Source organism: Notothenia rossii, assembly GCF_949606895.1.
Source record: "Notothenia rossii genome assembly, chromosome: 6".
Lineage (NCBI taxonomy): Eukaryota > Metazoa > Chordata > Actinopteri > Perciformes > Nototheniidae > Notothenia > Notothenia rossii.
In genome coordinates this window covers 69,153,916-69,168,335 of record NC_136909.1, presented here as the reverse complement: position 1 = coordinate 69,168,335, position 14,420 = coordinate 69,153,916, and the positions used below count along the sequence as shown (strand labels likewise).

General features: G+C 39.2%; 1 protein-coding gene across 6 annotated transcripts in view; it reads right to left on the bottom strand.

The window, feature by feature from the left end:
* Positions 1-14,420, bottom strand: part of macrod2 (mono-ADP ribosylhydrolase 2) — a 418,271-nt gene that overhangs the window by 73,951 nt on the left and 329,900 nt on the right. For all 6 annotated transcript variants that reach the window (XM_079688242.1, XM_079688245.1, XM_079688246.1 and 3 more), the window contains exon 8: positions 13,947-14,020. In XM_079688242.1, the coding sequence (XP_079544368.1) occupies positions 13,947-14,020 (74 nt within the window). The remainder of the gene's footprint in view (positions 1-13,946; positions 14,021-14,420) is intronic.

The window sequence follows — 14,420 nt, the reverse complement described above, 5'->3', positions numbered from 1 at the left end:
CCCATATCATTTGTAATCTATTCAAACTAGTAGTTTTTAATTTCACCAGCAGGTCAGGGGATTAAAAGAGCACACATCCTACTATCCAGAGTCAGCGAGATAATAAAATCTTCAGATCATAAAAGCCATAAAATCCCAATTCTACTGCCTAAGGCCAAATGGATGCCACTAATGTATTAGACTACATAGCATGCATTAGCACTGGTGCCAAAAAAGTAATTATCTGACAGAGAAAACTAATAAGGCATTCAAACACACTCTTTCTAAAGCATTTCTAGAGAAAAATCAAATGTTGTTTGACAGAGACTGTGAGGAGAGAATAAAGTTATCTCAGGTCACACTGTGTCTCCATCAGAGACGGTACAATATGCGTGTTTAGTCATGCTCTCAGCCCCTGATCTGGCCATATCTCCCTGATGCTCTCAGTCACAGCAAACGATTCAAAAGGGCGAGACACTGACTTCAAAAGCCCAGCGCTGCCTTTGAACACCATGCCAGTTTGCACAAACCATCAGCAGCACCATCGGCCTCCTCGAGGCATGCACGCAGCAAATTTGTGCCTCGTTCGGCTGCAGATGCGACAGTTGGCAAAGTATTTTGATTGGAAACTAGACAATAAAAACACCATGAAGGGGCAATGCAGCCACAGAGAGCTGAATTACCGTCCCACTCAGTGTTAGCTTCTGCTCGCTAGCTTTTAACCAAGTATTTTCTAATAGAGGGCTTTTTTCATTGCTCTGTGCTTGATTTACTGGGGTATCTACCACTGTACAGGATGGTAACATATGAACATATTATCATTAAATCCAGATAAAGCAATGATTGTTTTGATAGCTTTTATTATTTAATTTATTTTTAATCAAATTCAATAACTTTTCGACATAACAAAGGAATGGAAGACTAAACAGAAAAACACTATTAATAGAAATAAATTAAAGGAAGCAAGGATCTATGATCATAGACAGTCAAATGACCAAGTAATTTCTAAATATATTTACTGTACTGTAAGTCACTATGTGAAACCGTTAAGGAAGATGCTCTGTACTGTAACGTTGTGTATCTTTTTATCTATGTTTGTGTATCTTTTGTAACTCTGGCACAGGAATTTCCTTCAGGATAAATAAAGTATTTTCTTATATCAATTGACAATTGCTTCAAAAATAGACAATATTGTTTCCTGCTTCTCAATTGTTAACATTTACTGGATGTATTTGTCTTCAATGATCTCAAACTATAATTTTTGACTTTTTTTATTATATACTCTTACTTTTTTCTGGATCAAATGGTTTATAGATTAATAAAATAACAATTTAAAGGTTAATCAAAGAACTACATTTTAATGAATGCTTGCAACCTTATGCATGCTACAGTATGCTGAAACATAAACCAGGTCATTGTTTTTCTTTATACAACGTTATAGGCCCCTTTTCAGTGCCCATAGCTCAGGCAAACATGAGAAAGGTTTTTCTTTCAGAGATAATTAAAAAGCCTCAATGAGAATAGCACATTTTCCAGCCATTGACTCAACAATATCTGTAGTCAGTCCAAAGATTCAATATAGGCCTTCATTTCTGGTCGCAGTGCAATAAAATATGCCGTAAATGTGCCCTTTGAAACTTTGTGGTAACTCATCATTAATGACCAGCACAAACATCTTAGCCCCCCCTCTGATAGGAGCATTCAGAGATGGTGTCTGACTGTGTAAGAATCTCCGACCAGAAACACGAGTGGGCTTTTCACATAACTTCCCAGCCTGCTACATCACGAGAGGTATTGTTGAATACTGAAAAAAGAGACCCTTTTATTTCAGAGCTAATGAGGAGGTGCTCCGATATGAGTGTTTCCTACAGAACAGGTTATCACTTGAATATGCATTATTATGTTTCAGCCTTTTACAAACATTAATGAAAAAGAACTGTATTGAAAACAGGCTGTCTGGACGAGGCTAATGGAACTGAGGCTAGCTTTAAAAAGATGTGGGACTTTGGCTCTGTATTTTCTTTGTGTTCGAGGCAATTCATCATCATTTTAATCAACATGTATAGAGGGTAATCAACAGGCACCTGGAGCACATACACATGTGGATAACTGTCTGCTTACCATGCCTTTTTGATAAATCTGGTCACAATACTCAAAAATGTAATTCACATTTTCCAAAGGTGAAGCACACAATATAGCCATGATAGCGGCAACCATCCATCTTATTCAGCTGAATGACAATGAATGCCTCATGTTATAGCTCCATCGGCCAAAACCCAGACAGCTTTCCAAACTGATATCAATTCACAGAAAAACACATTCATACAAAACATACACCTATATACTGCATTTATTCCTAATAGTCACTTGACATTTATCACAAATCTCCGTTAAGTCTGCACCCCTGCCTTGAGATGGAATTCATTATCAGGTGTCTCAAATGACAAATGTTACGAAGGTAAACAGATCATTCGCAAAACAGGAAAAGGGATGTAAACACCTGTTTTGGGAGCGTCCTCGGCACAGTGGTGTGCTTAAAACCCAAACCCAAACCAGAGTGATGTTGAAAGGTGAAATCTCTACACGTCAATTCTGTCCTGAGCAGCAAAGCGCAGCAGAGCTTATTACTGACTCCCAATCTGTCTCTAGTGTTCAGACTGTGTCAGTAATGCTGGGCCGCTGGGACCTCGAAATGCTTCATTAAAAAGCTTGGCCATCCAAAGCACATCCGCAGCAGCAAAATAAAATGTCAGACTACGTTTTTCATCTGCAGGTTAAACCTATGTAAGGCTGAATTAAAGAAAAAATGTGATCTGAAAATGAGAAATAAACCAAAGCCAGATGAGCGGAGGGGCGTGTGCGCTACCAATACCATATGGAGAACTGCAAAAGGTGCCCACATGTTCTATTTCATTTAGTGGTCTGGAGAACACAGGGAAGCATGTGACCTTCCTTATTCTTTCATCTATTGTGATCTGAAGAATCATTCTTGCTCTCAACTCATTCTAGATTAAAGGATCTACTCTCCTTGACCACAGTGATGCTGTTTTTTCTATCACAATGGAAGTCCAGATGCTTTGAAGAATGAATTTCAGGCTGGAGCTGGGGCCCTTTGTTTGCTGTTGAGTGCATCAGGGCTACCGTGTGCCTGCCTCAGAGATAAACTCACTGCTAATCAATCTCACAGTGTCCTCCTTTTTTTCCATCTTGTTCTGTCTTGCTCACACACAATGAATGTATACACCTCTGCGATCGGATGTAACAGTGTCCTGAGACCTCAGACCCACACGTGTGTACATTTCAATCAGTGCACATTTAAAGAAAAAGGTATTGTGTATATAACTACAACCTGGCAAACTCTTTGGATAAGTAATGGAATAAATACTCCCATCTTTAGCTCAAATAAAAAAAAATTTCTTAAAATCCTGAACTCAAAATGTCACTACTAAAATCACAAAAGTGTTAGCATTACACAATGCTAAGTATCAAAAATACTCAAGCAGAATTAATCATATTAAAATAATGTTTAATGTATATTTTGATAATAATTATAAATTGTGTAATGTAGTGTTTTTAATGTAAAGCTGTAGGGTGGTTTATATATAACCTATAACAACACATAATCATTTATTTGTTTATGATACGTTTGTATTACGAATCAGCAAAGTAAATGGTGACTTAAAGGTGGGTATGTAATTTTGGAGAAACCAGCTCGAGTGCGCTAGAATTTGAAAATACACAACCGGAAAAAAATCTGCCTCTTCCTTCAGACTTCCTTACAGAGCCCCTCCTCCAACACACACAAACGCGCACATGACCAATGACGGCACGAGATAAGTTTGTGCACAGATGGAAGGCTGACAGGCAGGTAGGCCATCCAGTTATTTTAGCCGGGCCGGTGTAGGTACCATTGTCACTACCCGATCTGCAGCTCTGCCCGATCTCCAGTGCGCATGTGCGAGATGGTCCGCCATATTGGACAACTCCGGACTTCGGACTTCGGACTTCTACCCAAGTAGGACACTTGACACAGTGGCTTTTGGCAAATCACAAAAAGAAAACGCGAGAGAGATGAGTTATTGTTATTACAACGTGACTTCACTATTATTCAACAACTGTTTTTATTGGTTCTTTTATTTGTGGTTAAGTACATTGTCAGAATAAGTGATAAATTAATTTAACTTCTGTTAGACAGCTGTCATACTGAATAAATATTGACTGTGAATGTATGCAAAAATGTATGGCATATAGCTGTCTAACAGAAGTTAAATCCATTTCTCACTTATTCTGACAATGTACTTAACCCCAAATAAAAGAACCCAATAAAAACAGTTGTCCAATATGGTGGACCATCTCGCACATGCACACTGCAGATTGGGCAGAGCTGCAGATCGGGTAGTGACAACCATATCTGCACGGCCTACCAGATTAGCACGGGGACCGTTACGCTTACTAACGACGTCACTCATTGGCTGTACGGCAACCCAAGAGGACATTTCACACGGCCAAATTCCGCAAAGAATATTAAAAAATAACAATCGACAGTGAATGTATGTTAGTGGAACTGTGTCAGGAAAGTGAAGTGATAATTAAGTAATGTTATTTAGACCCTCCAGAAAAACGCGATTCTGCGATCGCAGAATTGACCACATAATCAGCAAAATGGCGCAGATTTTTAAAAGGCCGCATATTTATCAAAAGGCCGCATAATCCCCGCATTTTTCCAGAGAAAGTTGAGAAACATTTTTTTTAACTCGTCTTGACGTGACGTCATCAGCTCGCGCATCACAGAATGTAAACAACACTGTATAGAGTGAACGTGTGGAGCTCACACGATAGAGAAAACACCAAGATGAAAAAATCTAATCCATCTCATTTACCGACGAACATTTCTACTAAAGACCGGGCAAAAAGTAGGGGGAAAGTATTCTGCACCCCGTGCAACTGTGTGTTGGAGCATAAGAGAAAATCGACGGTGACGACCCACTTTGATTCATTCAAACATTTGCTGCTTTCTGCTGCTGCGGACAAGAAAGCCAAACAACTCACGTTCACCGAGGCATCAACCTCCAAAACCCTTTCAAGGGCTACAAGAAACGAAGTGAGTAGCCTACAAGATTGAAGCTGGTCAGATAACGAACGAGTAAATGAAAACAGAATGAGGCGGAGAAGTGTGTGTGTGTGTGTGTGTGTGTGTGTGTGTGTGTGTGTGTGTGTGTGTGTGTGTGTGTGTGTGTGTGTGAGATTAAAATAGCCCAATTGCTTTTACAATAAATAAACATTGAATGTGTTTAATTGAATAGTAAAGGGGTTTAACATTAGTGGCAGGTTGTGTGTGAGAGAGAATAAATAAGACAGCCCAATATTTAAAAAAATTGTTATTCTTTTTTCCCGCATATTTAGCATATTTCGCAACTTTCCGCATATTTCGCAACTTCCCGCAATTTCACCGCATAAAATCACATAAAAACCCCACATATTTAATCGCATAATCAATGATTTTAGCCCGCATAATCAATGATTTTAGCCCGCATAATCAATGATTTTAGCCCGCATAATCAAGGAATTTAGCCCGCATAATCGCAAATTGCTAATTATTTAAATGATTATTTTCTTGATAAAGTGGATACTTTGAGGAGAGATATGAAGCAACCTATTAACAGGAACTCCACTTTTCTAATAAATGATTTAATCATGGAAAATAAGAATTGTAAATTTAAAATAGAGAAAGTGTCAATTGCAGATGTTGAATGTCTACTAGGTAAATGTAATGATAAACCACCGGGTGTTGATAATCTAGATGGTAAATTTCTTAGATATGTTGCTAATTTGGTTGCGGAGCCTATCTGCCATATCATCAATGTAAGTATTGAAAAGTGTATTTGCCCACAGGCATGGAAAATAGCAAAAATTATTCCACTTGCAAAAAATCCAGCTGGATCATTTTCTGGAACAAATAGTCGCCCGATAAGTTTATTACCAGCGTTAGGAAAGATAATGGAGAGAATAATGTTTAATCAAATACAGAAATACTTTGAAGGTAACAATCTTAATACTGCTTATCAACATGCCTACAGACCGGGCCATTCCACATGCACTGCTTTAACACAAATGACCGATGACTGGAAGGTGGAGGTAGATAATAGGAAGTTAGTGGGAACGGTACTACTTGATTTTAGTTCTGCCTTTGATGTCATCGATCATCCATTGTTGTTGAACAAGCTAGAGCAATATGGTTTTCATCTGAATGCACTGAGGTGGATAGAAAGTTATTTGACCAATCGATGTCAAACTGTTTTTTTCAATGGAAGTCTGTCAACTATCAAGAAAGTCAGTTGTGGAGTTCCTCAGGGGAGTTGTTTGGGACCACTTTTATTTTCTATTTTCACAAATGATCTACCATTGGTCTTACAGGAATCCAAAATTGTAATGTATGCAGATGACTCGACAATATATGGAGCAGGTTCATCTACAAGGGAGCTGAGTCACTGTATAAATAAGGATCTACAAATGATTTCAGAGTGGGTAATAAATAATAAGTTGGTACTTAATGCAGGAAAAACTAAATCTTTAATAATTGGGTCAAATCATCAGTTAAAATGTGAACCTAAATTGCAGTTACATTTAAACCATATTGACATTAAACAAGTCAAGGAAACTAAGTTGTTAGGGATAACTCTAGATCAAACACTGTCTTGGTCTAAACAAATTGATAATGTTGTGTGTAAAATGGGAAGGGGTGTGTCACTCGTTAAAAGAATTGTAAAATATTTGCCAATAGATGTCAGGAGACAAGTCTTGGATGCTTTGGTGCTATCACAGCTTGATTACTGTTTTGTTGTTTGGTCTAGTGCTTCAGAAAACGATTTAAATAAACTACAAGTAGCACAGAATAAGGCAGCACGATGTGTTCTGCAGTGCTCCTACAGAACCAGAGTGACCGAAATGCTGGAGACACTGAAATGGATGAGTGTTAGACAGAGGTCCATTTATTCTCTGTTAAATTTTGTAAAGAATATTACAGTGACACACTTACAACATATATTGTCACAAAAGTTCATAGCACAGTACTCTACACATAACTATCAAACCAGACATGCAATAGAAAAAAGGTTCATTTTACCCAAATCAAGATCAAATATCAGACAGAAAACAGTACTATACAGAGCAATGGTCAGCTGGAATTCGTTACCGGTCCATATCATTCAAGACAACTCAAACATACATTTCAAACATTTGCTAAAACAATATCTGAGAACTACAAATTAAATTTGAACTGTACTTGTGGGTCAATTAGTAATTAGTAATTAGTATTATCATGTAAATTATATTGTTGGTACAATTTTGTTTAGGTTTTGACTTGATGGCTAAAATGTGATGACTATTTTTTTCTGTTTTGTTTTTGCTTTCAATTCCTTACCATGCACTTTTCATGAAATGATGAGTTGTTCCGTTCTGGTTTGTATTATGTATGTTTTGTGTGGGTGAGGACCCCAGGAAGAATAGCCAATGCTCATGCTAGTGCTAATGGGGATCCTAATAAAAACTAAACTAAACTAATCAAGGATTTTTGCCCGCGTTTTTCTGGAGGGTCTAGTTATTGAAGAACTGAAATGCATACAATTTAAAGTTAATATGTATCATATCCCTCCCAAATATGGTCGTAGACTTTACTGATGATTTAGAATGTATTGAAACTTCAGACTCAACGTAAGAGCTTGTGCCTCTTCGGGGGGTGCTAACATTTAAACATAAACTTTATTCTTTACTTTCTCCGTCTTTCTGATATCAGATACCGTCATATTGTTCCCATAGCAACAACAACTTCCTGTCAACAGCTCCTGTTTCACCTGCTTAATACAGTTATCATCACTGCTACTGTCGTCACATCGGGGACCCGTAACATTTACAATAGTTGAGATGTGAAGGGGGTTATGTTTTTTTTGTCTGTGTTCTGGGTTCCTGCAGCTTTTTGAACAGACAGTACACACATTCAGAGGATGAAGCTTTTAACGTGCTGCTACCATAAACTGGCTGTAGCCCACAAACTGAAATAGAAGGATCAAGTTATAGTAAATAATAAAAAACTCCAGTGTTATAATTCCATACTTGTGCTGCCCCTTTAAGAGGGCCTGCAAAGGGTTTTGGGTTTTGCACTGTGTCCATAAATGCTTGCCGTAGTTTCCTGTTTCTGGCTGTCTATGGAGCACATGGGTTGTGTCCTGTCAACAAAATCCTTGCTCAAATCCTAGGGTCTTTATGTCTGTAAGTACCATTCCATATATTGTCCGTGTATACTTAGTTGCACATTTAAATTGATTATATGCAAACATGAAGAACAATGAATGATGCTAAACTTGTTAGCCTGTGAACAGCAGTGGAAATGTTTGTAGTATTTATGCTAACAGGTACTCTGTTGTTTGGAATGTTTGTTCTAGTCTTGTTTCTTTGTTTATTTAGTGTTTAATGTGACAACGTCTCATGACTTTGGTTTTTGTTTGTATTTCAGTTTTACAAAAATGAAAATGGAATTTAATCAGTAAACATCCAAAACTGAGCTGCTGTCTCCTGGGTGTTTATTTCCGTGTTAAGCTATCTGCCAAGCCTGCAATCTGAAAAGTATTCTTTCGAGGGCAGAAAAATACTCATAAATAAAATGACATGCAAATAGCATTTTCTTGGCTGTGGACTTGTACTCTACATAATTATGTTGAGCTCATGGTAATCTAATTCAATAAACAATAACTGCAATAAACAGATAGCATTTTCTGACTCGTAAAATGATTGGATATGGTGTAATTTGGTAATGATTCTGTGTTGAAAAATGTACAGTATATGTTTAAAAACTGCGTTGGTGTATGATCATCACATAGGAGTTAAATCCATTTCTCGCTTATTCAAAGAATGTATCTCACCATATTCATAATGAAATGATTGGGAAATTACGTTGTAATGATAATAAATCACCTCCCTCGTTCAGATTATTGTCGATTGTTATTTTTTAATATTCTTTGCAGAATTTGGCCGTGTAAAATGTCCTCTTGGGTTGCCGTACAGCCAATGCGTGACGTCGTTAGTAAACGTAACGGACCCCGTGCTAATCTGGTAGGCCGTGCAGATATGGTACCTACACTGGCTCAGATGATTGGTCGTGCTTTTTACAGCGCCACAGCTTCCACAGATTAAACATTTTTATGTATTTATTGTCAAAGCATTTAATATATTCATTGCTATCGGGATGTTAAGAGCATTCCATGGAATATAACAAAGTGCTTCTGAAATAAATTACATACCCCACCTTTAAGTTATCAAATAAATGTTAAAGGTCCCATGACATGGCTATTTCTACTGATCATAATTCCATTGTTGAGATCTACTAGAATAGATTTACATTGTGCAATGTTCCAAAATCACATTGGTTTCTCATACAGCATCTCTGTATAGTATGTGTATTCACTCTCTATCCTAAACGGCTTGTTGGAGCTCCTGCCCCCCCTCCCCCTCCCCCTCCCTCCCTCCCTATGAGCCCACTGTGCTGTGATTGGTCAGCTCGCCCACTCTGTTCTGATGAGTCCACCACCGTTACAGCTGAACATCAGTGTGTATGTGTTACAATGGCGTTTGTTAGCAACCAGAAAGTGACACCAGTAATGAAAAACAGATGAAAAGGCTGCTTGGGGTCTGGGTGCCGTGTTGGCGGGACGTTGCCGGGCTCGCTGCTCCGCCCTTTGAGGCTCGAGGAGCGGACAGAGTGAGCTGTATCACTGGTGTTGTTTCCTGGTTGCTGCGTGGGGTCTGCGAGAGACCGCTGAAATCAACCTGAGCACACACGGAAATCCACGGAGCCGCGGCTGAGAAAGTGTGTGTGTGTGTGTGTGTGTGTGAGAGAGAGAGAGAGACCAGGAAGAAAATAATGGAAAAATCTCCAACGAGGCGTTCTGGGGCAGCATAGACAGGTATTTTCTGTGTTAGAGTTTTACTCGCTACAGGGTGTACTTTGAGGTTGTGTGACTTTGCAGACCCTTTACATGCATGAAAAGCTACATAACACACAAGGGGACGGGTAATAACCAGAAAAGCATGTCATGGGACCTTTAAGGGTAAAAAGTACAAGCCTCTGAAATGTAGAATCATGCAGTAGCACAACATGGAAATACTCGAGTACAGTAGTTGAGGGAATGTACTGTATTACTATCCACTCCTGTCCATAACTAACACAGGAAAAGCTGGGTTGCGTTTCGGGGCTACAGCCTGTACTCTACCATTCCAGTGTGATAGATCCACAGCCAGCTCATTGTACTAAAATTCAGCCACAATTGCGCAGTATCTTCCCCAAAGCAGAGCGCTTATCATGGCCCTGAAATTACTCGTCTCTGCGGACGCCCACTTCACAGGCTCCTCGGGGCCGGGAGCAGAGCTGGAGGTGAGCGCACTGAGCAATCTAGGCCTATTGTTCCATGCATTATAAACTGGGCTTCAAACCTCTCATTCTCCCTCTATCTTTGGAAAGCTGGTTGCAATCTGTGTTACAACCTGCTCAATATTGTGCAGTACATTTGAGGCTTCTATTCCCCCTATGTTTAATGAGTGTAAGCTCCGTATAAAACATGTAGTCGGCTCATAATTTTGACACGAAGCCTGAAACAGATTCATGTCAGTTATCAATCATGTTGACACTGGGTTGGTCAATCGAATAAATGCTGCGGTGATGAATTGCTTTTCTAAACATATCAGACAAAGCACGTGGCATTCGTCTTAACATTGAATGTAGCTTTAAATACAAATGAGCTGCCACTCCCAGCGTCCCTCTGCGAGTTGTTTGGTTTAAAAAACTCACAATGTTGAGGAGATTCAGGTGACAAGGTGCGGGTGTTACCTTGGTTGGTTATTGCCTAATGCAGGGGTCGGCAACCCTAGGCACGCGTGCCACCATTGGCACGCGGTACCGTAACCAGTGGCACACTAGGAATAAGTGTGCAAAATATTTAAATAGTATTTTCGGATCCTGGACGAGACCGCCGCCAGAGCGCAGAAGGAAGCAACGCAGCGCAGAAGGAAACAAAAAAATGTAAGAAATCTAGACCGCAACAGAATTAAACAAGCGACGGCCTGCTTTTCCTGGCCAAGGACAGGTTCCTTGAACACAACACGAGCGTAAAGTGTCATCACGTGGTGTAGTGCTGCCGGCACGCCGCTCCAGCACTTCAAAAATTGCAGTACACATAAGGAGCCGTACACATGCCTCAGCTTTTGCGTGGCTGTGTCTTTAGTTGTAAGCCCAGTGGCAATCTGTTCATCTGACATACTGATCATACAGTCAATAACACCATCGAAAATAATATGCTACATTACAGTAAGCCTACAACTACTTCTGGGTCTTTGTGTGTCACTCAAGCTCGGCTGTGTGTGGCACAAGCGTATTTTGTGAGCGAGAGAGCGAGGGCGAGGGCGAGGGCGGTACCAGGGTTTATTGCATCTGGTTAGCTAGCTATGCTAATGAATATAAGGAGCTTTTTCTACAACCAGGTGGAAGAGAGCTCTCTCCTGACAGACTTAGAGGTTCTGATAATCTTAGCTCAGTGAGGTAAAGGCACACCTTTACTGTATATGATCATTAGTTATAAAAAAATAAGATAATAAATGAAAAACAGGTATAAAATACTATATGACAGTAAAAGAAAGTTGTTATTAATAAACAAGAATACACTTTAAAAGGAGAGTGATTTGTAAAATATCCATGAAGAAAAATAAAATCTGTTTACAGTTCTGTTTCATATGGGTGTTGAGAGATGTATCCATAGATCTGTTAATGTTGCTCTCAGAGTGCACCAGATTGATGCTTTTAACTTCAATATAAAAAAAGAAATCTGCCCCCGGACCCCCCTAGAGGATGTTAGGTCCCCCCCCCCACTTAAATAATGTTCACATGGATAGGATACTAAATACATTTGCACATATCTTGTGTCCATATCTTTCTGTTTAGGTGGTCATGTCACAACTGTTCACGTGCACACAAAGGGGCCAAAATTCTGATCAACTAATTTTCTGTTTTTAAATAGATGGATCAGGACAAAAAGAGAAATAATATTTTTTCCAGAAACTATCCTAATCTCTTAACTCAGAAGGGACACATATTTATGTATAAAAGACATGGAAAAGTATATTTTGCATAATATGGGACCTTTAAATATTAGAATCTTATTTTCTGTCTGTTTGAAATTGAACAGCGATAATTACTTGCAAAACAAAATCTGTTTCGGGATGTGCCAAGAGCAACTACGCACTGAGCAACGGTGAGGGGAAGACCTCCTGCTTCAGTGCATGTTGTTGCTGCAGTTTGATTGGAAGACTTTCCGATGTAATACTGCTGTACTTCTGGGTAAAATGTATCACTTTATTCTCTCTGATCTTGTTAAAAGCTTACTTTCTCTCGGTATAGCTAGAGTGGAGGATCCACTGCTTTTGCTTGCTGAGCTTTGCCAAATAGTGTTCAGGGAAGCCTCCATAGACGTCTACCCCTCTCCATGAATCGTAATATTTTACAATTGAAATACCTACACCACAGATAGCTATCAGTCTATGTGCAGCTGTGCAGCCTCCGTATGGCAAGAAAACAATCCTTGATGTGATACAAAACAACACAAGTCAGCTTTTCACATTAGCTGGTTATTTACAGTGAGCAATAAGATATACAACCTTCTTTACAGAAGAGTGCTGATGGATTCCCCACAGAAATGTTACAGAAATCATCAGGCAGTGAACAACTGTCGCTAACATAGCACCTCAACTGCAAAGTTATCCAGCAGCTCACAGTCACTGGGCTGAAAACATCCATAACACCAGCTGAGGGTTGCTGTAGCACATCAAGCTGTGAGCTTTATAAAACACCTCAATCCACAGTGACAGACTTAAGCAGGGTCACAGAAATGACCCCCGAAGGTTACCATCACTCTCTGACTCACAAACTGATGCACAAACAGCCTCCTTTACACAATTATATCATCACAAACTGTTAATGAAAACAACTCCAGGTGATAAATACGCTTTTTTAATTGTGAATGTTTTTCACTTGTGATAATTAAGCTGTAAATGCTCTGTGTATACACCTCATAATTGCTTGTATTGAAATTAGTTCTGGCTATAATTTGGTCATAATAACAGCTTCACATGGAGTTGCACCTGCTTAATTAGTGCTGACTTGTTACAATACAGGCACATATAAAGGGTGAAGCACACAATATGAGACAATTTTAAAGGCTTCAGAGTTATCTTTGATCATTAGGTGTAGCCTAACATCAAGGCCGCAGATATCAGAATCAAGCAGTAGTTTTGTAAAGCACACACATTATTGGTTTTTCTCACTGGCTGGATTATAAAACAGTAATATTGGCTTTTCTGAGGTAAAGTGCTAATGGCAGCATGAAGCTCAATCTTTAGCACAATTTGCTTTGAATTTAAAATGTCAACATCATGATAACTATTATGCTATTCAACTAATAACTCAACTGAAAAGTATGATCTGTTTTGTAGATTATAGCATTACCTGTGGTTATTTTACTTGTGATTACTTTGTTTATGCCTTTTTTCTACGAAATTGAATGTGATGGCATCACTATGATTCATCTAACACAAAACCAATTTCAGATTATTTGATCTGATGTGTAGATGTTCTCCTGGGTTTAATCTCCCAAGCATAGACCAATTAAACAGTCAACAGACCATTTAAGGCCTGATTAGTCTCAGACTGGCTTTTAATTTTATATGCAGCCAGACCACAAACTAAATGGCTGATCAAGCGGCGCAGGTTGATGAGATGTCTGTCTGATATGGGACGCATAATAATTAGTGTTCTGCTGTGGTCCAATAATTTCCCCTCACACCAAAGCATTCAGCGAAAGCATTCCCTGCACAAAAGGATCGATGGCTTGAGATTGACAGCCATTTGTTTTGAACATGCATTACCCTACCATATCAGGATTATCGTCATTCCAGCTCTTTACGGTTTTGAGAGCGATGTCAGCTGCAGGCTCATTCGGAAAACCTATAGGAGAGAAACACTGTGTCAATACCAGTAGTATCCAACATGCAAATACAAGAGGGAGACAAAAACAGACCGGCGAACAGAACAGACAGACAAACCGACATCTCCACAGGTAACAGTATTTTTACTAAATCAATGGAAAGAAGCACAAGCTGCTTGTCTCACCAGTTGTCTGATAAACTGTTCAAAACGTGTGATGAACAGTGATGGGTAAACACACACAGACTCATACCAGGGTTCAAAAGTGTACTGTAGATGCAAAGTACAAAATATATTCATCACACCCTCAATAATTACCACCTCAGGTACAATTGATTTGTTTTGTCTTTAGGTGGAAAATGACACATGTGTGATCATTCACACTATCCTATGTTAGCAGTTTGCCGGATGGAATATATAG